This window comes from Drosophila novamexicana, unplaced genomic scaffold, assembly GCF_003285875.2.
Source record: "Drosophila novamexicana strain 15010-1031.04,08,12 unplaced genomic scaffold, DnovRS2.1 tig00000644-arrow-pilon, whole genome shotgun sequence".
Lineage (NCBI taxonomy): Eukaryota > Metazoa > Arthropoda > Insecta > Diptera > Drosophilidae > Drosophila > Drosophila novamexicana.
The window spans coordinates 3,498,795-3,523,076 of record NW_020824814.1 but is presented as its reverse complement, the minus strand read 5'-3'; the positions used below and the strand labels follow the sequence as shown (position 1 = coordinate 3,523,076).

General features: G+C 41.8%; 1 protein-coding gene across 1 annotated transcript in view; it reads left to right on the top strand.

The window, feature by feature from the left end:
• The window catches only part of LOC115762900, a 119,897-nt gene that overhangs the window by 72,122 nt on the left and 23,493 nt on the right, over nt 1–24,282 (top strand). The window contains exons 4-9 of the mRNA XM_030705274.1: nt 5,700–6,098; nt 16,872–17,135; nt 18,200–18,979; nt 20,955–21,455; nt 21,552–21,680; nt 23,633–23,866. Coding sequence (XP_030561134.1) covers nt 5,700–6,098; nt 16,872–17,135; nt 18,200–18,979; nt 20,955–21,455; nt 21,552–21,680; nt 23,633–23,866 — 2,307 coding nt within the window. The remainder of the gene's footprint in view (nt 1–5,699; nt 6,099–16,871; nt 17,136–18,199; nt 18,980–20,954; nt 21,456–21,551; nt 21,681–23,632; nt 23,867–24,282) is intronic.

The window sequence follows — 24,282 nt, the reverse complement described above, 5'->3', positions numbered from 1 at the left end:
GTTCTCTTAAAGTTAATTCCCAGTGCATTTGCTCACAGCACGTTGCAAGCTGCACTGCATTGACATAATTCTTCACTCATTGTTGCCCTCTTTTCTTCTGGGTCAACAGATTGGACAGATTTTTGTTTGCCCAGCGACTCCCAGGCAGATTAATTGCCTAGGTGACAAAGCATACGAGGTGTTGCACTTAACACCAAACACACAATAAGTCTTAAGTGCAGTCATTTCCTAGACTTCACCTTTAATATACCCTATTAAAAATTGTAGCGGTTTGTCTGAATTGTTAAAAAAAAAATACAACTATACATTTTCTTAAGAATATTGGACTTATCGATACACAAACTAAGCGTACTTTTCAATAAAAATATTTAGCAAATTCTAAAAAAACTATTATCGATATGCTTGTCGGAGTAGATATCGAATGTGGTGTCAATGTTATCGATAAAAATTAATCTACTGCTCATTAGTTTTTTAAGCTTAACACGGAATATACACTTAATCTTATCGATAATCAACATCATTTTACTGTTATCGATAAACACTGATAACATATAATTGTGAAGATACCAGTTAAGATTTTGATGTACTTAATTTATATGCATCACAGATGCTGCAGCTGATAAAAATGCCATGTTTAATATCGATAACCAACGATAGTTACCCGCTATCGATATATATCGATCAATTTCTTTACTTAGAAACAGTTATAGCTCAAAAAATGCACTCCAGAGTATCTCATTATCTGTTATGCTCAACTAGATATTGTTGCGTCTTAGCTTGTTTTCTCACACCTCTGGCGCAAGTGTCAATTTCATTTGTCTTCTTCTTGGTCTTCTTGTTTCCTTCTGTCATTTATCTTGTCAATAGAGATCGCAACTCCCCCTACAAAAAGAAAAGTGTTATTTAAACTCCTCAGTTGAGGTAATTAGAGAAGTTGCCAACTTGTTTGTTTGGAAGCTCACGCTGAAATTAGTTTGTGCCCCAAACCGGGCAGACTTCGTGTGTTGTTGTGTTTTTTCATTTTTTTGTTTTGGGCTATTTAAAGTCGCTTTCGATTTGGCGATTTGGAAGTGTTCCAAATGCCGTGACTGTTTCACTTAGAAATGTGCTAGCTAAAAAAAAAAAAGAAGAGCATTGCGCGTTCCAATTTATGTGAAATGTTGGAAATGTTGCGTTGTTGTTGCTGATGGTTGTCTTTTTCTTGGGGCATTGACTTCCTGCTGAGCATATTTTCATATTTGGCTAAAATTTTGGCAAGCCAGGTGAGTTATGGGCACTACGAGGAAGTTTTCCTTAACGAAAACTTATGCTCTACTTTCTGAAAGTATTTTGAGTATCTATCACAATCACAAACCTAAGAACTTGTGAATCATATGCCATAGAGAGACAACGCATGCAGCATGGCCTCTGGGGCGTAGGCAGTCTCACAAATTCTAGGGGCGATAAATATGTAAAAAACGCGGTCGAGGTCACGTACTGACATTTTCGATAATGAATGTTGTTGCTATTGTTGTTCGGCTAGTTAATTGTTGTTGTTGTTGTCGTTGCTCAACTCTGGGCAGAAAAAATGTCTGAGTCAACGAACCTCGATCTAGAGATACAGATACGTGCCCAGAGTATTCTGTTTTATAAATAGTCGCCGCATTAGAAGATCTTTTGGCCAGACGCACGAATTTAACACTCGAATGTGTTCAACATTTGCATGAATGTGCGCGAATGAGAAGCGAAGCGAGAGTCGCACAAACTTGTGCGTCATGCTGGTCGGCAACAATTGGAGGACAGTGTGTTGCAACTGGGCCTGCAGAAGAAGCAGCAGCAGCAGCAGCAGAGGGCCAACTGCTTGGAATTTATGTGGCCAGGCAGCAGCCCAATTAGCATTTAGCTGGCAAAATGTAGTCAAAACTCATTTCTCATCTGGCGCCAGCTTGAAAAAATTGCTCGAGTTTATGTTTAATGGACGCACACAAATCATAATCTAGCTCAGACGAAACGAGAGTCAGCAACTATTATGTTAAATTATTAAAAGTATGCTTAAAACGTGATTATGCGGTCTGCAGTGGGAAATTGGGCGTATTACGTATACGAGGCGTTGACAAAATTTATGGTTAACTAGGGGAAAAGCTCCTAAGGGCGCCACGTAGTCAAGTCCACAAAAATAAAAATGGAATGAAATCATCTAAGACTCTTCAAACAAGTTCTTGATATAGATCTTCAAATCTTAGAATTTCTAGAAAACAACCAAGAACAATGCCTACTTTAAAGGTCGCTACTCAGCTCTCAGTTCTGTAATAATTCTTAAGAAAAGCAACAGCAAAATAAAAACTTCATTTGCCTACATGTAACTGCTCTGGCAGCTCTGAGCTCAAATTTCAATATTGCGCCCACTGTGCATTCACTTTTCTTCGGCCAATAAATTCAGCTTGCCTTACCCCACGGGGCTCCTCTTCTGGCAACATGTTGCCAACTGGGCGCCGCTGCTGCCTTCTGAGTGCATCAAAGTCTCAATTGCAATCACAACAGAGCCGAACGGAACATCTCAAGTTCAGTCGCAGATTAGTCACGAACTTTGCGCATAAAATTCTGGCTCATATTTATTTTATTCTGCCAGAGTTCTGTAACTGGAACTGCCGCGCAGCTGTGTTGCGGTTCAGGTGGGTGGGTTGAGCGTGTGCAAAATGCATTAAGAGGCTCGCCAAATTGCCAAGACCAAGAGTCGTGCAAAGATTGGGAGTGGTGGCAGCCAGCCACGAGGCAAAAGGCATACACCAGCCTCCATCCACTTTGCGGCACCAACTCGACTGAACTCAACTCAACTAAACTCGACTCTTGCCTGAGTTTAAACAAAGAGAAAGGCGTTGCTCTATGGCAATTGTTGTTTTTGTTGTTTTTTTTCTTCTCGGTTTTTGGGCACTCGCTCTTCAGCTTGTAATGAGCCGCAACTATCGCAAATAAGCAGCCGCTTGGCCACACCCACACCGCCTCCACACACACACTCACACACACACACACACACACACACACACACACACACACACACACACACACACACACACACACACACACACACACACACACACACACACACACACAAAACACAAACACACCTGTCCAAGTCTTGGCTTCTTATTGCCAACTGCTGGGGGCCTGCTCCAAGAACTTGAAACAACTTCATGACTCGCGACTCAACTCTCAACTAATGGCTACGAATTTGGCTGCACACTTTAGAAGCTAAGTTGATTTTTATTTGCCAAGCCTCTAAAATTGAAGACCCCCCCCCCCCCCCCCTTTCCCGCTCTTGGTTGCCCTGCTGCTCCTCTCTTAACGTATCGAACAAGTTCTTTGTCTTTTCGCCGTGCCTCTTGCAGCTCATAATTAGATATAATGATAAAAAAAAATATAAGTATAAAAAATATCATAATACAAACAATTGCTGTCTTAAGTCGCCTGTAATGACGCAGAAAATTATCTAGCGGAAAATTCCAACAAAATAGATTTTCGAAAAGTGCTAGGCCACAGAATGCTGCAGCTCGTTTAAATATTTAGTCGTCGATCAAAATACTGCTGGAAAAGCCATTGAACTGGAAGAGTCTCAGCTGGGTGTGGGCTTAAATGTACAAGAAGTTGCAAGAAGTTAAGAAGGGAGCTGGATGAAAATCTGATAATGATGTAAAATATTTAGGTACAGTAAAAGCTAGGGTTTTATGAGAAGAATCAGAAGATGTGATATAATTTGAAAATAGCTTTAGTGTAGTCAAAACTAGTTGGATTCAAAGGAAGGAAAGGTGTAGAAACATAGTAAGATCTATAAAGATGGTGTACATGTGCCTAGAGGAAGATCTAGTTAAGACAGTGATAGCAGAAAATGCCAAAAACACAAAAAGAAACGAAATATCAAAAAGCTTGATTCTGGGAATTGTCACATGTATTATATATACGAGTTGTAGATCCTTAAGAGCTGTCGATATTGCTATACAAAAATTTGTATGCAGCAAAAAAGGAAAACCGCAAAGCTTTCAATTGCAAGTACGTCAACTTTCCCAGCACGTCCGTTCCGGCTAAGTGAAGTTTTTCTAGTGTCCAATTTTGAGCAAGGAGTTTGTCGAATGGATCAAAACAAGCAGCTGGCGCAAACTTTGCCGAATGTCAAAATGTCAAATGGAAATCATATTCATAAAATCTCACGAATTGTAAACTAAGAGGGACGCGAACATTCAAATCGATAGACGAGCGCCTTTTTGTGACATTTCAATTTGTTTGCAGAGAGGTAAAAAAAAAAAGAAGAAGAAGGTACAAATGAGCAGCCCAACAGGTGAAAATTGAAATTTATGACTTGTGAGCTGGAGAAATGCACAGGATGTGCGACAAACAGTCGCTGCCATAAGTAAGTGTTTGCCAGGTGTCGTTGGGTTATTTTTGTTTTTTATTTCGGCTTGGGCGCTTCATCATATTTATCGATTTCTAATGCCAAAGCTGACAGCTATTGTGGTTGTTGTTGTTGGGGTTGTTGTTGCTGTTTACTTAGCCAACAGATGCCACATGATGCAAGAGTTCGTTGGGGTTAAACTGTTGTATGAAGATCAATGTACGATAACCACCAAGCGAGCTTTGCCCATGGTCATGTGTGTGTGTGTGCGGTTTGGTGGGTGTCATTGTGCGGCATTTGGCGCTGCCACGCCCCCGCCCCATAGCCTCACCTTTGACCGCTGCGTGTCAATTACATTTGTAATTATTTTTATAATCTTTTTTTTTTTTGTTTTTTGTTTTATTATTTTTTGATAAATTGAATATCGCACGCCGCATTCGCAGCCGCTTGAGTGTAGCCAATGCGGAAAGCCTTTTTGGCCAATTCCATTTATCGATTAATCTTCGCAAATACAATGGACGGATGCATGCGCTTATGCAATGTGTGGGATTTGACCTTTGTGTAGCCGGGCGGGCTCGTCTGCCCGACGCCGATGACAAATGAGTGATGAAAATCTAAGACAAAACCATGCTGCCCATAAACGGAAATGGGATTGGGTGTCTTCGGTCCTATGAGAGGAGTTGGCTGCACTGAAAAAAATTATGGGAAAAATACAAATATAACTATGTTCTTGATTTGAGCATGAAGGTTTCTAGAGTTTGGGCAAAGGTTAACTTCAATATTGAAGAGCTCTTCATTAATTCAATCGAAATATAATTTATGCAATTTTTTTATTATACCTTTGATCTAGAATATTCCTAAAAGTTATACAAATATGGCCAGGACTATGGGCAAAATACTTTTGACAAGAACTCAGATATATAAATAAATAAAAGTGCAATGTTTCTTTCATTGCAATGTATTCAATTCAGAGTTTTCAACAATTTCTGCAAATTTCTCTTCTATTTTTTCGCTGCAAAAACTGAAACCCTAGTGTTTATTTCTCTCAGTGCACGAGGTGCAGTCGATTCATTAGAGTTCTGAGAGGCTAAGTCTAGTCGTTTGGTCTGTGCCGCGCCCAACTAAGGCAGCCCACGCGCTTTCGGCAAACGTGGCAACAACTTCATTGGCAAATCGCGTCTAGTCAACTAGTTGGTTAAGTCACGTGTTCAATGCTCGCGCCATATTAAGTATACGACATGTGTGTTCGCTTTCAAATTGATTGTTAAATACGAATTGACACCTTTGCCCATGTCGCCACATGCATACAATGTTTGATTTCTTTCTCTATTTCCAGGTGTTGTACCATGAAATTGTATCACACGCTCGAGTTGTAAGCGCTTGCATTCGCGCCGCCTCCGAAAGGGAACGGGAACGGGAACAATCGCAGTTACAGCAACAACCCGCATCTCTCACCAGCAATTGCTCCAGTGAATCAACCAGCGATTCGGTGACCAAATCGCATAGTCTCAGCAGCGGCTTCGCCTCTGATGCAGCCCACTTGACCACGCCCAGCAGCACAGCGGCAACAACTGGCACTGGAGTCGTCGCAGCTGGCGGCGGCAGCACAGCTCATCCCAGGAAGGGTGAGGGCAATTTGGAGCGACTACGCGATCGGTATCATCTGATCTATTTGAAGGCCTTTGAGCTGCAACTCTGCCTCGACAATTTACTGCGCAAACGCAGCTCCACAGCGGTAAGTCTATAATTCAACTGATTATCTCTAATAATATGTTTGAGTACAAGAAGAAATAAAATATGAGCTGGAGAATTCCATTTACATTTAACTCGAACTGCAAGTGTTTGGCTAGAATTTAGATAAATCAAATTATTCTTTATTTGATCGACTTGAGAATCATTTTGAAATATATATAACAAACGGGATATGAGATGAGTTCATGGCAAATCCACTTGAATGTGCGGAATATGGGTGGAAAACAAAATACTCGCCCCGAGCAATGCCTATAAAACCAGCTATTCTTTTAGATACTTGATAGATTGCAATTGCCCTGATCTAGAATCCGTCAACTTGAACTTCGGCCAGCACGAAAATAAAACTCAATGGGATAGTTCTGCCTTGGTCTGCCTAACTGAAAATTCGCTTTAGCTCAAAGTTTTCCATTTTCTATTTAAAAAAAGAAACAAAAATACGTTGCATGCATTGCATTCTTGGAAAATAGAAATTCAACCACTTTGATGGCTGCTCTTCTCGCATTGTATTGGCGCCGCTTTCCTTTCCTCTGCCGACTGCGGGCTGCCTTTTGTGTCCGCCTCACGCCAATTGCGGGCATTTCTAATTACGAAAGTGTCTCTCCTTCACTGATTTAATTAATTCATTTGGTGAAAATGCCGGCAATGCGTTGGCCAACAAGCCGCAAATGCCTCAAAAGCCATCAACTTGTTGGCCAACAACAACTGTTGACCAACTGATGCACACCCAATGTGCCAGCAGACTCTTCAAACTTCACAACAACAAATGTCTTCAAAATGTACAATTTCTCCAGGCAAATAGTTGCGTGATTGTGGCTAATTGCAGGTTCTTTGAGTTTGAGAATGTGAACGATGGAAAAGCTGCAAAATGCGCTATAAAACTACCTAAAAGAATATCAATGTGGTATATGATATATGATATCATATTCTAGATAACATTTGCAGAATATTTTACATTTTTATCGCATCTCAAATTTTTAAATATTAAATTTAACAGAAGAGAAAGGCTTGAAATTACCTATGCTATATAGAAATTATCTTATGGAAGTTGTCATTTTACTTAATTGGATACAAAGTCTATTCTTTTAAAATCATTTAAATTATTTTCAATAGATGATGTAAAAAAAACTTATAAATTTGCAATGGGAATTTTTAGACTCCAATTGGCAAGCAACTGGGATACAGTTTTTTATTTACAACATTTGATCTTCTTTATAGATTTATTCCATTCAGCCATAAAGTTCCCCCACATTCTGGTTTAGTATATCGCATAACGTGTTCCTTTCTAGCCTTTCCAACATAATTTCTCGATTCTCACTAGCCCACACAAGCACACGCTATCTCCTGCTGTCTCTCACTCCCCCTTGCTCTCTCTCCCTCTCTCTCTCTCTCTGTGTGTCGCTTCATCCCACTCACTTGACAGCTGCTAGTGAAAGTCTTTGCCTATAATCACATTGACCCAGTTAACAGAGCACTCCATCTCTTCCTCTAGCTCCGCCGGCTGCCGAGCTCGTGCTCTGATTTGTGCCACTTTAAACGTTTCCTGGTCAAAGTTCTGAGGCACCCAGCCCGGCCGCCGGCAACGGCTACCATAATATAATTGCAAACGCTTTGTAAGCCGGCCTCCTCACCCCCCGGTAACAACATTTTAATTGTGTATAATTTAGCAACTCCCTCTCTCTCTGTCTCTCTCTGTTGCTCTTAGAGAGACTCTCCGACCCGTGCCGTGCCGTGTTGTCTTGTTTGCACTGGGATGTCGTAATTCATGCAAGGCACGCACTGCAGCAGCTAGCTGACCCACACGGTGGGGCTGCCCTGGCTGTCAAGCCTGCGGCTCTGGAGCAGTTCATGATGCAGCTTTCAACCGCTTCATTTGTGGCTGAGTTTCTCCTGCGAGTGAGAAGAAACAATTTCATTTGCCTGCATTTCGGTTCGCTTGCGCTCTGATGCAACAATTTGCATTGCTGTTTGCCCCAAGCTAGAACAACCCCTTGCCCCGTGCCCTTGCCCCGCTGCATGTGGCATGACCAAATTGCCGCCGCCTATGCAATATGAACACGTTGTTGCCTTATAATTTGCAACACTCTGCTGGCTCCACATTTTGTGCTCCACATTTTGGCGTAGCTAGAAGAAAACAACAACGCCTGTCCATCAAGCGTGTTGCTGCAGCGTCTGGCAACATGTTGCCAGCAACATTTTATGCCTCATTATGGCCAAATGTCAAAATGTGCGCATTAATTGCATTTCTGCCGCTTTTTATGCGCGTCATAAACCTGGCCAAAATGCACACACACATACACATTGAGAAATATGCCTCATATAAAACGGTAAATTAATCGCGGGGCAAGTAAAAGTGAAATTTATGCCGACCCATTGCAACAAACTTGGCCCAGAGGTCGCGCTGGCAACTTCGAACTTGCCACCAGCCGCTGCTGCAGCTGCTGTCGCTGCCAATGGAAAGCGGCTGGAAATGAACATGAAAATAAAAAAAAAAATAAGAAAATAAAAATCAAACTTCCACAACAAATGAAAATAAACCAAATCAAATTTACGACGTGCCCAGCGAGACGATCGCGACTTCTCATAAAATGCATTTTATTTCTGCTGGCCTTTTGTCTTGGCTCCCTACTTCTGTCGCCCTCCCTCCCTGCCCGTCTCTTTTCTCTGCCGGCATCCCTCTCATTTGCTCACGTTCACATCAATTTTGTTGGCCCTCACCACATTCGATAAACAAATGCAGTTTGCAATCGAATTACAATGATTACACTTGATTATTATTATATTTGACTTGTTGTGTGGCTGCTTCCTCCTTCCTTTGGGTCTGCCGATCTCTTGTTTATTCTTGGGAGTAAAAAGAAAAAAAATGCGGCATAATATTTGTTATTATACAGATCTTCAAGCTGCAGGCCAATGCACCTTTTGATTGATTCACCGGCCAGCTTGAAGGCCAAATACCAAGCGAAAGTGTTGAAAGAAATTCACATCTGGCAACATTTGTTTGTTAAACTTGAGTTGTGGGAAATATGATCTTGGCTGCATGAGCCAAACAGGAATGCCAAGAATTCTTCTCTCCTTTATTTCTGCTATATATAAGGCAATAATGTGAGCAAATACACACAGAAATTTGACTAAGAGCTCAAACTGTTAAGAATGATTAAAATATGAGAAGAATTCTTTTTTCTGTACACCTCATATCGTCCCCTAATTAAGCCAAGGAATATGTCAGCCCTTTGTACAGTAATATGTAAAGAGATTTTTGTCTTAAGCAAATTTCATAAAATTTCTGGCTTTCAGAGTCTTATATTAATCAATTAATGCTTGCCAACCTTGAGGCACTTAACAACACTCAACCAAACAATCTTCTTGCGCGTCAAGACGCATTTATCAACACTCATCGAGCGATGTGAAGCTAATTGGATTTCCAGTCGTGTACAAATCGAACAGCCAATTAACGTCGATCAAAATAAAGTTTACAATTTATGAATTTAATTGCCGCTCGTCAAATATTTAAATGTTGCGGCACATCAATCAAAGCCCAAAAAACATAAATCAAAAGTAACGAACGAGCGTCGCCTAAAATCACCAAAAACTCGGCAGCAGCTAGCCGAAAAAAAAAGAAATCCAAAAATAAATAAACCGAATGCAAATTAATGTTGGCCAAATTGCATATATTGTTTAAATACCCTGTGCCCGATTTAAATGGGTAAAACAGGGTATATAGAGCTCTTCTTGTACCAAATCGATAAATATCGATCGATATTCAAACCCGCTTTTTTTAGACTTCACTTGAATTAAATTAAACAAATTGGATATGTAGACCGTATTTGCAGACTTTGAAACTCCTCGTTCAGCCTTACTCAAATCGATAAATATCGATTTTGATGCAGCTTTGTTTTAAATAAAACTCAAATAAGAGCAAGAATCCAAGATAGCGTAGATTAGAGCCAACATTGGCTCTCTTCATTTCTTCTGAAATCGATAAATATCGATTTTTATTTCCGCTTTATTGTAAAACCAATAAATATCGATTGCCAAGCCAATTTTTGTTGGACTTAATGCTGAGGCAACCAATAGGGTGTGTAATAGTTGATATAGCAACAAACCGAAAGCTGAATACAGGGTATAAACGAGTCTAGTACCATGAACTAGTTTATTTCTCATTCCTTTCATAAATCGAACGAACAAAACGAGGCACGAAAATGAACGAATGCGCTTTGAATAATAATTGACGGGCCAACATATGTCTGTCTGGGCGATTGTTGATTTTGTTGTTGTTGTACGCGATTCGTGTTGCGAATCGGAACTGCATTTGCATGTTGAACAACGACATTTACAAATTGTGACTATTTAATTGTGCGGTGTGTGTGTGTGTGTGTGTGTGTGTGTGCTGCCCCGGAAGATGCGAGTGCTGCAAAAATTAAATCACAATAATTATGTAAATTTTGTTGTTGTCTTCAACCTGTGTGCGGGGCGTGCCACCCACAACAGCAACACGGAAGCTGCACCACTAATGGCCGTTGCATGCCACACACCCATACATATACACACACATATATATATATGTATATTTATTTACATGCCACAGCAAAGCCAAACAATGGCCGAATAAAAAAAAGCTTAAGTTTCACTTTCTGACGCGCGTTGCAAGGCCGTTTAAACGACAGGCAGCTGGCGCAGTTCGGGCCAATATAATTACCGCCTCTCGGTCTCACTTTCGTTTGGGGCCTGCTGGACAGCAGCACGGTAATTAGCCGCTGGCCAGCCAACAACAACAACAGCACTTAGCAAAATGCTTCGTGTAATTGGAAGCTTGACCAAAAACGATCGTCGTGCGGTTTAGCAGGCAAATTGGGTGGGTTTTTTGTATGAAATTGTTTTATAATGTGGCCACATCCCAAACCCGCAAACAACAGCGCACAATGCAACCATCAGGAGGCAGGCAGCAGCTGCTGCTGCTCTGACCGTTAGTTGATCTACTTTTTGGTGGCAACTAATGATGCAGCTTGTTGCAGCTGAGAGCTACAATCGAGCGCTGTTTTTTTTTTTTTTTGGCAAAGTTGCACTCCCGCCTGCCTTTTGGCTCTGTTTTCAATTACTCGCACAAATGTGGGCTTCAATATGCCATTTATTGTTCATTATGCTCTGCACGTTGGCCAACACAGATTCGGGATTAGATATTAATGATTGATTTGTGACGCAGCCGCAGAGCAGGTTGTTAATGAGTAGAAATATGCGAACGGGAGCGTGTCGAAATATGAAATGTGCTTGGTACGAAAAATATCAGAACTAAAATAGGTGTGTGACCACATAAAGTATTTACTTTTCGCCTGAAATCCGCAAAAGTTTCTTAAATAGAAAGTTGCAATGCACATTGCTTTTTTTTTTGATATTTCGACCAACAAATCCATAAAATAGAGACAATCCGGTGCTCATAAAAAGATAGACGTTTTTATCAAAATATGCAGAGCGCGAGGAAGTTGCTGGAAATAAAAGCGATAGAAAAGTGAAAGATGTTTCCTGTAACAAAAATTCCTTAGCAATTTTAGTGATTTTATTTTGTAGTAAAAAGAAGGTATGCATAAGACCAAAGCCGCCGCCTGGCAAAAGATAACAAACTACAACATTTCAATTTCGATTTATTTTCGAATTCAATCAAATTCCAACTTCTGTCCGCAAATGATTAATTGCAAAATCAAACAATGGGGAAGCCGAGGCACCCCGCATGCAAACTAGGCGGATGAATGCAATAAAAAACAGAGCTCAGAATAATAACAAAACAAGTAAAAGCAGCGACAGCAGCAACATGGCCAAATTGCTTCATTGTGGCAGCAGCTGTTAAACAGACGACTTCCAATTCCTATAATCGAACAACAACTGGACGGAAGAAAGACGAGCACAAGTCAAACGAGATGTGGCCACAATGTAATCAATGGGAAATTACAATGCACAAAGCAGCTGAGGAGAGAAATGAAGCCAAATGTAAACAACAAAATGCCGCCACATAGCAATGGGAACACAGCAGCAGCAACAACAACAACTGCAACCAGCAACATGTTGCTGCAGTGTTTGATGTTGTCAACGCGTCATGTGGCGCAGAATAACCCACACACACACACACACACACATAAATCAGCGTGTAATGCAACAGGCCACAAAAAAACAATGGCGCAGACAGAGACATCTTCGATTGGAGCGCGCCTCGTTATACACTAGGCGGAGGGTATTATAGACTTTTGGCAAGGTGTGCAACACTTTATCCAGTTCCCCCTCGATTAAGCCGATACTTCTCTTGAAACCACACAAATTAACCTGAAGGTCGTCTCAGAGAGTCTATACGCATAAATATTATATATTCAAATCATATTATATTGAGCAGAATCAACAGACATGTCGTTATAGATATGTCAGTCAGAAGCCAACTCTGAGAAGAGCAGCCAATTCTGAGAAGATTTAAAGCTATTTCAAGTCAACTTTACTCGAATCAGTCGCCGATCTTCACTTTTTGCCAAAAACTCATCAATATCGTATTACTAATTCGTAAAGCATTCAATTTATAGCTAAAAAGTGCAAAAACATAAGCTAGGGTATTTAATCATTTCGCAACCCGCAGCTAATTCATCTCACTTCGCTTTTTGTTGCAATTTCCTGCAATGATATTTCCCGTGCTGCATTTATGGCATATTGACATTTGCCAAATGTCAAATAGCGGCCTTTGTTTGCATTGTTCGACTGTCTCTCTGCCTGTCTGTCTCGCTTGTTATCTATTTTATGGGCCGCAATTGTCACAGGCTGCCACATACAAATATTCTGTATTTGCCATTAATCATAGCAACACCTTAAATTCAAATGTTGTTGCCAGCCCAACACAGCAACAACCTGCAAAATTATGAGCAATTGCCGCTGTGCGTGGGCCAGCAACATGTGTGTGTGTAGCACGCCCACGCACACTTGCGTGTTGCAGCAACATGTTGCCAATAAGGGCGCTGTCAACATGACAAAGGCTAGACAAGAACTTGCCACAGATCTACTCAGCACTCTGTGCTAAAATATTGTCGTAATTCTAACAATGTTGCTGCTGTTGCAGTTGCAGTTGCTGCTGCTGCTGTTGTTGCTGCTGCGGCGACCAACGCAGCTCTGACTAAGATTTTGCTAAATCTAGCGTCTAATGCGATTTGTAATAGTTGCGCTAAATTGTGGGCATTGCAGTTGCTGCTGTCGCTGGTTTTGCTGTTGCTGTTGCTGCTGCACCAGGAAATGTTTTGTGCAGCAGCAACAACAACAATAGCAACAACAGCTGCTAGTAATAATATTGTTGCTGCAGCGGGTGCTGCTGTTGTCACCGCATACTTTGCAGCGAGGTTGTGGGGCAAAAAGCTTTGCATGTTGCCAGTTTTTATTGTTGTTGCTTTTGCTGCTTTTGCTTTCATATGACTTGGAAGTTTTCATGTTGCTGCGGGTTGTCAACGCTTTTGCTGTTGTCATGGCAATTGCTGTTGTTGCTGCTGTTGCTGTTGTCACGGCTGCTGCTGCTCATGTCTGCAATTTTGTCGCGCTTTGCAGACATTTGCATGGCGTTGTTGCAATTGACACTTTGAAATAAATTTAAATTCCATTGCAAATCTCGGTAATTACTTAATTGCTGAAGCGTTCGGTCAGATCTGTACGGATATAAAAGATTTATGTGGTGGCAAAATATCTGATTGTAAGCTGGACACAGCTAACATTTATTTATAAATGTCACATAATCTCATTCGCCAGCTGCAATGAAACCTCTTAAAAACCTTGAAAAATGCATATTGCATAGGAAATCTATTTAAAATCTGTCTGTACACTGTGCAAAAATAGGTAGGCTTATATAAAATTCCTAGGTTTAGGATCTATATCAACTCAATTGTTCATTATGCTATAATATAAATATTTGGGATAGATGAAAAGCTTCTTAAAATAACCTTATATCCTTTATACAGGGGTTTGAACAGGTATTATCTGTCTCTCTGAATATATCTAAATATATATTCGAAACTAGAAACTAGTTCTGCTTATGATATTATATCAGGAAATATGAAATTACTTTAGATATCCATATATCTAAATTGTTCTTTAAATGCATGCCCACGCTCCAGAGTGTATTAATTCCATAGTTAGTTTTTTATAAAATGCCTTTTGAGCTGCGTCAGCTACAATTTTCCTATATTTGCCTCTTAAACACGCCATGCACTTTATACTAGAAACAATTTCCAGTTGCAGCTCACGTTTTTTTTTGTCTTATTTTATTGCACGACAATTACACGCCCCCGAGGAGACTTATATGTTAATAGAGGTATCCATCACATCGATGACATAAAAGCGTTTAGTGATAATTAAATGTTGGCGTGTGAGAAATTCATAATTTCGACAACAAAGGGGCCATAAAATATGTACATATGTGCATAGAGAAAAAACGGTAGCCAAAGCAAACAACATGGAAAAACACTCTGGTACATTTTCCCAGCCACACGCATTTCACAGTAACCTCAAAGACTTATCGAGTAATCGGATTTTGGAGTACACAAAACATTTCGAGCTGTTTTTCGTGCAGCTAACTAAAGTTCTTTGGAAGTTACAAGAACAGAAATGAGAAATGAACATGAGAATTGTGACAGAGCGAGAGATTGCGTGTAGTTGTTGTTTAGGCTACACTGTACGTGGCAGATGCTTATCGCGAACCCCTAATGATGGAGTTTAGCAAGAGACCAAAGCTCAGCTCCAAAGTTGCCTGCAAATGAGGTGTTAAGTTGGCAACACGACAACACAACGTCACGTGTCCAACTGCAGTGCCACGCCCCGCTCCATACACCTATGCGTCGTTTCGCGTGAAGTGCGTTGCGATAAACTTGAACTTAATTTCCAACTAAAAACAGAAAAAAAAACTAAAGGCAGACGGAGGCAACAAAGGAAACAACCGCCAGCAACAACAACAAACAGGCGTTGCCACCTTTTGATTTTATCCGTGCCTTCGGCCTGGCAAATGCATTTTACATAATAAGTCCATAAATTGTAGCACCAAGAAACTGTGGGCAGCAGCGCAACAAACGCGTCCAAGTCAGAGAGAAGCAACAGAGAGAAGTTGAACTGAACTCAAAGAATAAGAGGTTTAACTGTTATCTTTAGCTTGTCATTGATTTTTATTGGAAGAAGAGCTAACTTCGCCCCATCTAGTCAAGATCTGCAGCTTACAAAAAATGCGGGTGTTATGCTAATTTATAGAAAGTGTTTATCCAATTGGGCAGCTGCCCGAGCTGCAACAGTTTACAAATTGATTTCTTATATTTGTTTATCATTTAATTGATGTCCATCTGAAAACCATTTCGAATTTTCCGATGGGCCGACTTTGTTTGTCTGGCCCAATTACACCTGCTGTGTGTGTTTCAAAGGAAAACCTCTGCGGAGGAAAAACTGTAAACAAACTAATCAAAAGGGGCGCCTCGAAAATGTCTGAGAGCTGCCAATACTCTATAAATCATGTCCCTGTAAATATTTTCTCAATGGATATGATGATAGTTTATTACATAGAGAATAAGAAATCTAGGACACAATGGGGTATATCTATTCTGGATCAGTATCAGCATGAACAAAAAGCCAAACCTTGTGAAAATCGATTGAGTTGATGTCAGATTTAGATGCCAATTTGATCTAGAGCACAAACCATGATTAAAAAGCCAAACCTTATTAAAATGGGTTGAGTTTTGAGCGAATTATGGGTGTGGGCAAGTTCAGAAGAGTATTTCATCTTCGGCAACTATACTCTGCCACTCTCTATACTCTGCTGCTCTTTCTTGTTTAGATGCGGCACGAGTTCCAAATATAGCCGACTCTTAGAAGAAAAGCATTTTATATTGTTGCCTGACCTTCAGAAGGCCTCGTTAACACGAAATTCCTATGGCCCAGGCAGAGACTACACGCAAGATTACGCAAATCCACAAAAGGCCAAAGAAATAAACTTGTTGAACATGTGGCGGGTGTTAAAGAAAATTAATAAATGTTCAATTGGCTGAGTTAATAATTAGTTTTAACAAATTTTTTATGAGCTGCAAAGCTTAATGTAATAGGGCGCGCCAAGGTCAACTGAGGTTAAGCTGCCAGCTATGCGCTTGCTTTCCCAAATGTTGAGCACTTGTGCTTTTCATGTTTCATGTTTCAAGGGGCGTCAAGGTCTGCCCCCGCATGAGATGAGTACCCCACCCACACTGCCACCCACATGCGCCTTGATTTTCCTCCACCCAGCTTTTTTTTTTTGTGGATTATCTGTCATCTGTCTGGGCAGCTAACTGTTTGTCCGTTTGTCGTGTTTTCTTTTTATTTCATGTCTGTTTGTCTGGCTCTTGGCCCGGGCGCAATTGAAAGCAATTATAACATATGTGAAGAAGGAAACTCTCGGGGCTCGTTACGTGATGGGAAATTGTGTTGGAAATGTGTGAAAATTGTGAAAATGCGACTGACCAACGGTTGAGCAATATTTATGCTTTCCTCAGATCCAAATCAAGTTGGCCAATTAAAAGCTGAAATTCATATTGCCACAGTAATAAACTACTGGCAATTAGACATGCGAGCTGCTGCCACTTGAGCATACCCTGTAAATGGATTTAGTTGATTTTAAGAGTATTACAAATTATAAAATGAGGTTTACATAATTATAATTTAACTGCTACTCCCACTCTCTGCTCTTCTCTCACTCGTTGCTCATATTCATAAACTTTTCTTCTACTTTCTCATCTTATAGAACGGCTTGGATGACGACGACGATACTGAAGACGATTCATTTGGTTACGAGGGCGAAGGCGACGGCGACGGCGACGGCGACGCTGCCACCGAGGACGATCTGAACGAGGTTGCCTCCGATTTGGACTTGGAGTGCGAGAGTGGTTGTGCGCCGAGTCACAACTCGACGGAGCTGTTGCAACGTTGTCAGCTAACTGCCACAGAGATTGTTGCCGCCAACGTTCAGGCCGAGGATCAGTCACGCGATTGTATCGCAACCCAAAAGGTAAAGTAAATGCAATACATTTGCATATATGCCAAATTTGTGCGCGCGTTCTCTTTGTATTGTTTGTTGTTGTTCTTGTATGTAGCTGTTGTTGTTATTGCTATTGCTAGTTAGAATTCTGCATGCCTTCTACAGTATTGTCAACTTTTTCTTTGAGCCTAATAACCTAACCCTCGACCTGTTATTCCTTCAAAATTGAACAAAACCAGCCAAGAACTTGAACTTGCTAATGAAGCCACCTTTTCGATATGACCCCCAAGATACCCGAGTTGGCAGCACTGTATTGCATGCCCAAAACAGTTTTGTCAACTCCTAAAAAAACCCCACAACCCAATTTCCCAGTCGAAATTTAAGCAAGAAACTTGAGAACTACCAACTAGCTAATAATGGTCCGTTTGTGAGGTGAATCGTAGTATTTTGGCACGAGTTGGCAGCACAGCAATGAACGCCTTTTACAGCACTGGCAACTTTTTGAGCAACTATATTTAGTTTCAATTCCTAATTGAATTGAATGACTCGACAACTTCTTGCTACGGACAAGAGTAGCCTTCATTTTATTAGCAAAAAAAAAAAAATTGAGTACTTTCTTGATACAGCCAAAAGTAGTCATGGCAAGACGACTTTAGGATCTCAAAAGTTCTCAAAAACTTGAGAATATTTAGGCCAAAGAAGCTTATTCCCAACTGCTGTGATAACAAATATTCCACTGAATGCAGCACGGAATTAATGGCTTTTACAGCACTGGCAATTCTAAGATTTACCAAAAATTGGCAGCACTATTCGAGGCCTTTGACTATGCTACTGTCAACTCTCTACCACCCACTCTATATCCTAATTACAACATTAAACAAACGCACTCAAGTTTCTTGCAACTGGCCAAAGAAGCTACAAATTCGATATAAATCCAAAAAAGAATCCGCCTGAGTTGGCAGCACTGCAGCAGCATGTAAATTCGTTGTTGTTTTGATTTATGTGTGCGTGTGTTTGCGTGAACCTTTGACCCCTTAACTGCCTGCAACTGCAATTTGCCTAACCAAACTTTGTTCCACCGCCGCAACTCGCAGCCTGGTGACGAGGCCGACGAGGAGCCAGAGGAGGAGGACGACGACGAGGCAGACGTTGTTGATTTTGTGATTGCCAAACGCGCCTGGCGTCCATCCAAAATCACAAATCATCTCAGTCACAGTCACAGCAACTCACCCGCCGCAGCAGCCACGCTCACCGACTTCGAGGCCGACTCCGAGAGCAGCGATCTGGAGCAGGTGCAGCAATTGCGACGAGGCGGCGCTGGTGGTGGCGGTGGCAGCAGCCTACTCATCAATCAGCGACGTGTGGTGCTGCCCATCATTACGCACAGCACACAGCTGCACCACCATCAACTGACAGTGAGTCATGTGCTAGACATGTCGCAGGCCAGCAGCAGCAACAACAACAGCAGCAGCTCCACGCCCAATTTGGCTAATTTGTCGCTGTTGCAGACGCGACACGGCAACGTCAAAATGTTGCCACCACAGTGCCACAATGGCGTCAAGCCGAAGAGCATTGCCGTCGCCGTAATCACACCCAATACCCATAATCATAGCCATCATAATGGCCATGGACATGGCCATGGACACGGTCACGGTCACGGACACGGACATGAGCTGAACAAGTCGCCAACGGTGCTGAGAAAGGCGGCAACACATCGCGGCCATCACAATGACACCTCCAAGTTCAATCGTTCCAATCGCAAGTCCAAGAACTGCGCCATCTTCTACTTCAAGCATTTGGATACAGACAATGAGACGAGCGGCACCGCTGGCACCGATGCTGCCGGCGAGGGGGATGCTCGTCAGTCCAGCGAAGTAAGTACCGTTATCAGCCAGGTGGTGACCGGTTCTCTATAATTGTTGGTGCGTTGGGTCTCTGCTCGTCTATGCCGAATTCGTCGCGGTTATCGGTAACCTATCGACAATCGCCGCACGCTCGATTGCGCGCGATTAGCAACCCTGCGCGTTGCTTAAACCCATGCCAAATGCACTTCAATTTGCATGTCTTATTGCATCTGTTAAGTTATTTGCATTTTCCACTAAACAAAAAACATACTTGACTAACCATATATGTATTTATATTTCGTATAATCTTTGGCATGCCTAACAATTTCTTAATTAACTTTGCGGCTCATTATCTGGTAGTCATAATGCACATCATTAATCATTAAACGACTTTCGTGCGAGAGTTCAAAAGCAGACAACCTGCGCCCGGGGCTCCATCCATGTCCAGAGGTCAACCGTTCTTCAGCTCTCCGCCTAAAACAGCCAAATATAACTAAGTAGTTCCGTTTATGTTAATGAATCGATTTCCTGGTCAAAAGTTGTTCCGTGAACTTCAGCTCACCAGTACACAGCGAAAGTACGAGTGCTTTTCTAATATCCGATGAATTCTCAATAGCAGTCCAGATCAAAATAAGCTCAGATCCGAAAAAAGTTAACAATTGATAAATTGATTTTTGTCCAAATGACCTAATGCTTGAGGCAATTGGAAAATAAGGCACCGAGTAAGAAGCTTAGCCTGCAGAGTATAGATGTCTGTGATGTCTTAGCCGGAGGATATAGTAGCCAGTATTAATTAAAGCTCGAACGTATTGAAAATTTGTATAGTAGGGTATATTGAATTGTGTAGAGGCTTGTAACGGGCAGATGATATTATCTTCGACCTCTTAAAGTAAATAAATTTTTGACCAGAGAGAGCTAAGTCTATCTAGTCATGACTGTCTATCTGTCTGTAGCAGAACGCATCGAACTCAGAAGCTCAAAAAAACTACAGACTTGTGATTTAAATATTCTCAAACAACTCGCAAATTATAAAAGCTATATATATACATATATACACCGAATTTATTCTTTACGATCTCGGAAAGCATATACTATACCATATATACTAAGCTCTAGGTTTAGGGTATTTCCAAGTCGGGCACTCCCGGCAAGTACACTCTTACATATTCTGAGTACTGTTGAGTTTATATATTTTTTATTGGAAGTTATTTCAAATATCTGAATATCTGACATTTACGTTTGCACCTCAAATTAGATTCGTTTGCGCTTGAAATGTTTACTTATTGAGTAAAAGGAATATTTTAAGCACAATTTACATATTTTAATGACAAGCTGGCTGTTTAAAGCTGCTCAACCTGCTGCTGCTGCTGCTCCTACTGATGTTGCTGTTGCTGCTGATGTTGTTGCTGTTGCTGATGCTCTTGGCTCCTCCAACACCCAAGTGATGAGTGTGCCTTGGCTGCATGCAAAGCCTAAGGTCGCCAAGACAATCCGAATGCAACGTCGCAACATTAATATAAATTGCAAACAGTGAAAACAACAGCAGCAGCAGCAACTGCAGCGACAGCAGCAGCAGCAACTGACAACCATTTGGTTGAGGGCGGCACGGCGGCAACTCCTCCAGCCAGTCAGGCCATGGCCAGGCCAGGCCAGGTTAGGCCAGCAGAGGCAGCCGCGTTGGCAGCCGGCATTTCAGACGAACTCAAAAGATTTTTGCCACTCATGCGCAGTCGCAGCCGCAGCAGCAGCAATTTGTAGCTACAATTGTTGTTGCTGTGTGTGTGTGTTGCTGTTGTGTCTACAAGTTACAATTTGCCATTTTGCGCAAGTAACGCTAATTAAACTTCATTTTCTACTACTTCATCTTCATCTGGCTGGGCATTGGCATTGCCAGCACAGGCACAGCCTGCGACTGTGACTGTGACGTGGGCCCACACAGCTTTTGCTTGATTTTCATTTTCCATACTAACGTTTTTTTTTCCTTTACCCTTCCGACAAACTCTAGATACTGAAATCGGCTGATGCCTCATCGGATGACGACGACGAAGGTTGGCTCTACACAGCAGCAACAGCAACAGCAGCAGCAGCAACAACAACAACAACTGCAACAGCAGCAGCAGAAACATCCACAGTCGATGGTCTGCAGTCGGCTGCCATCTCGTCGACAACCTCTGGCGCCGTTGCAGGAGTCAGCGTTGGGCCCAGCGACGACTCTGATAAGGAGAACAAGGAGACGCTGGTGACCACAACTGCTGCAACTGCTGTTGTTGCAATTGCAACTGGCAGCACTGGCAACAGCAGCAACTACGACAGCAGCAGCGCCTGCTCCTCGTCCAATTCGAACGGTGTCCATACGGAGACCTCGGCCACGTCGCGGGTTACCCAAATGCAGCGCAGCGTTGTCGACATGGACATTCAGTTGCAAATCTGCAATGGCAGCGCCAGCGATGGCAGCAGCAGCACCAACACAAGACACATCATTAGCAACAATTGCTACAAACAACTGCACAGCGACAGCGACAACAACAACAGCAGCACTCAGCAGCAGCAGCAGCAGCAACAGCAGCAACAACAACAGCTTAATGCCAACAACAATAACAATAATCACAAGCAACAACAACAGTCGCGCTTGGACTCTAAACAGCAACAGCAACTGCTGAAAATGGGCGCCAATCTGGAGAACGCTGATGAGGCAACTGTTGCTGATAATGCAAATGGAAATGCAGCACAGGTGAGTGCGAGTCAAGTGTCATTGCAGATTATGTTATCTACATTTAAACCTTTAAACTCAACTGAGTCCATTTTGGGTGAATTTCTAAGATAACCAGAGGCTTTAAGATTGATTTAAAGGTTGCTAAGAAAGATGTAGCAAGAGATATCCATGGAAAGGTTAGCTTTGGCAGTGTAGTGTGAATGCATTAACATATATAGATACATTCCACTAAATATCTATGAACTATCGATGACTTTCAATTCATATTTTTGGATTATCGATAGTTTCCCTTTCATGCGAAAAACTCGTCAATAACTCTTACAGCTGCTCAGCTGAGGAAGACCAGAAACCTAACTGAATGTCAAATGTTGCATGATGTGATCATTACCATAACAAGAGAATATTTGAGCTTAATCTCTCATCCGTTGCTGATTTCCATTTTTATTTCCATTATTTCTTAATAGTCTGCCAGATATACATATCAGCTAATAAGCAACAAGTCCGAACATGCGCTGAGAACTCTTTGAGTGTTTTGAGCCCTACCATTTATAGACCTCAAATCGCAAAAATTCGCAAATACAAATCACAAGACATGCTACAAAGTCTGTTGCTGCAGACAGCTTGCAGTATGCCACACAGGTTCCCACAGTTCGCCGCACGGGGTACCTTGAGTCTTGAGTCTTGAGCCATCAAGTCTCAAGTTTTGCAAGTCTTGGACTCTTGAGTCCAAGTCTCCGTCTCCGTCACCGCATTCGATTTCGATTCGATCGCTGACTCTGTCTGGCAAAGACTCTGACTTGTGTCAATAAAGTTGCTTTGTTGGACTTTGTTGCAACTTTGTTTGCCATTAGCCCAATACCAAGCAGCCGAAAAGGTGAGCCTAGCTGCGAGAGGGGCACCTTTTCAATAAATGGCTACCGCCTCTTTTTGCCTACTGCCTGCCTGACTGCCTGACTGCTTTGGTTTTCCCGTGCACCTGATGATTAAGCAGTTGGGTTAATGAAAGCGAATCATGCACCAACTGCGACCGACTCCCGTCCCGGCAGCAGCAGCACCAGCACCAGCTGCCATTCAAAATTGATGCCAAAACTATCGACTCCCGACTGCTGCTGGGCTGCTGCCTCCTCTAACTGCCCGAATGCCTAGCTGCCTGCCTGCCTGACTGACTGACTGACAGACAGGTCGACGGAGCTGGCGATAGTCCAGGAAAAACTGAGCAGCGCACGTCAAAAATGGGAAAGTACGAAATTAACTAAAAACGTGTGATTTATTTCTTCATTGCGGCACACAAAAAAAGGCGACTATGTGTGCTCTAGTCGCAAACTGATCGACTATAAGCTACCTCGCAACGATTTGTGAAAACTTTTAAACTCAAATTTCATATTTCTTCAAAAACAGCCTTACGCGATTATTTATATTTTGAGAGGAGTCAGAAAAAGTATGCAACAAGTAAAATTTCCCTTCTTTCGTGTTTATTAGACGTAATATTTGGTGCCCAATTTGATGTATCTAGTCTTAAAAGTCTTTGAGTTATGTTTTAGCAAGCTTTTTTCAAAATCGATATTTATCGATAACATGGAAATATATTGAATTATCAATAAACGGGATAGACCAGTATTTAAATTTAAAAATCATCTTACTTTTATATAATTGATTGCCTGTTATATACAAGTGCACAGCTGGCATATACCCCTTTAAACAGTGGGTACAGGGTATACAATTGTTGGCAAACAGTTTGTACAATTGAAAGGGACGACAACGACAGAGTTAGCGAGGACACGTTCGACCGGGCTAGATTTATGGGTATTGGTGGCAGCCACATTGTAATAGAGCCATGCATCCACGAAAATGCTGCAGCAGGAAATGGCTGATTGATTATGAGACAGAAGGCATTCGCTTTTAAGTAAACGCTTCTCTTGGCATTTTTAATTAAAGCTAGTTTCGTTTGCCATTTTCTTGCTTACCCCCAGCTGCAGTCTATGTGCCACAACAACAACAGCAGCAGCAGCAGTTTCTATAGCCGCGCCGACATCTGCAACATCAGCGTTTGGCCCACTGAGATGAGCAACTGCAGCAATGGAAATCCAATTCCGAATGGCCAACAGAATGGTGGCAATCGTTTGCCACCCCGCTCGCCGGCCAAGTCCGCCAAGTCGACCAAATCGCAGGCGAGCAGCAGCAATGCGACTATGTCGCCAGCAAAGGTAAGTCTCTTCCCCTCTCCCTCTCTATCGATCTTTCTATCTCTCTCTCTCCCTCTTTACGCAAAGGAAGCGGAAACATTTCCTGCGCTTCATCTTTGTCCAGTGACAGCTTGAGCAATGTCTTCTAGTCTGCTTTCTCTTAGTCGCACTTCGTTGCCACGCTGACAAAAGTTATTTGGATTTATAAAAGATCAAAACACTGAGAAAAATTTAGCCTACCTACTTTTGGTCTTAAAATCAAAGCAGATAAAATTCAAATTAAGCAATTAAAATTATAAATATTATAGCTCGAGCTTCCAAGACACGACCTCTTCCATTTATATCTGCATCTTCATATGCACAGTCGATAATTTCTCTCAGTGTACACTGCCCCTACAACTGCTGCATTTTCCCTTTCATCAATGCAATACGAAAAT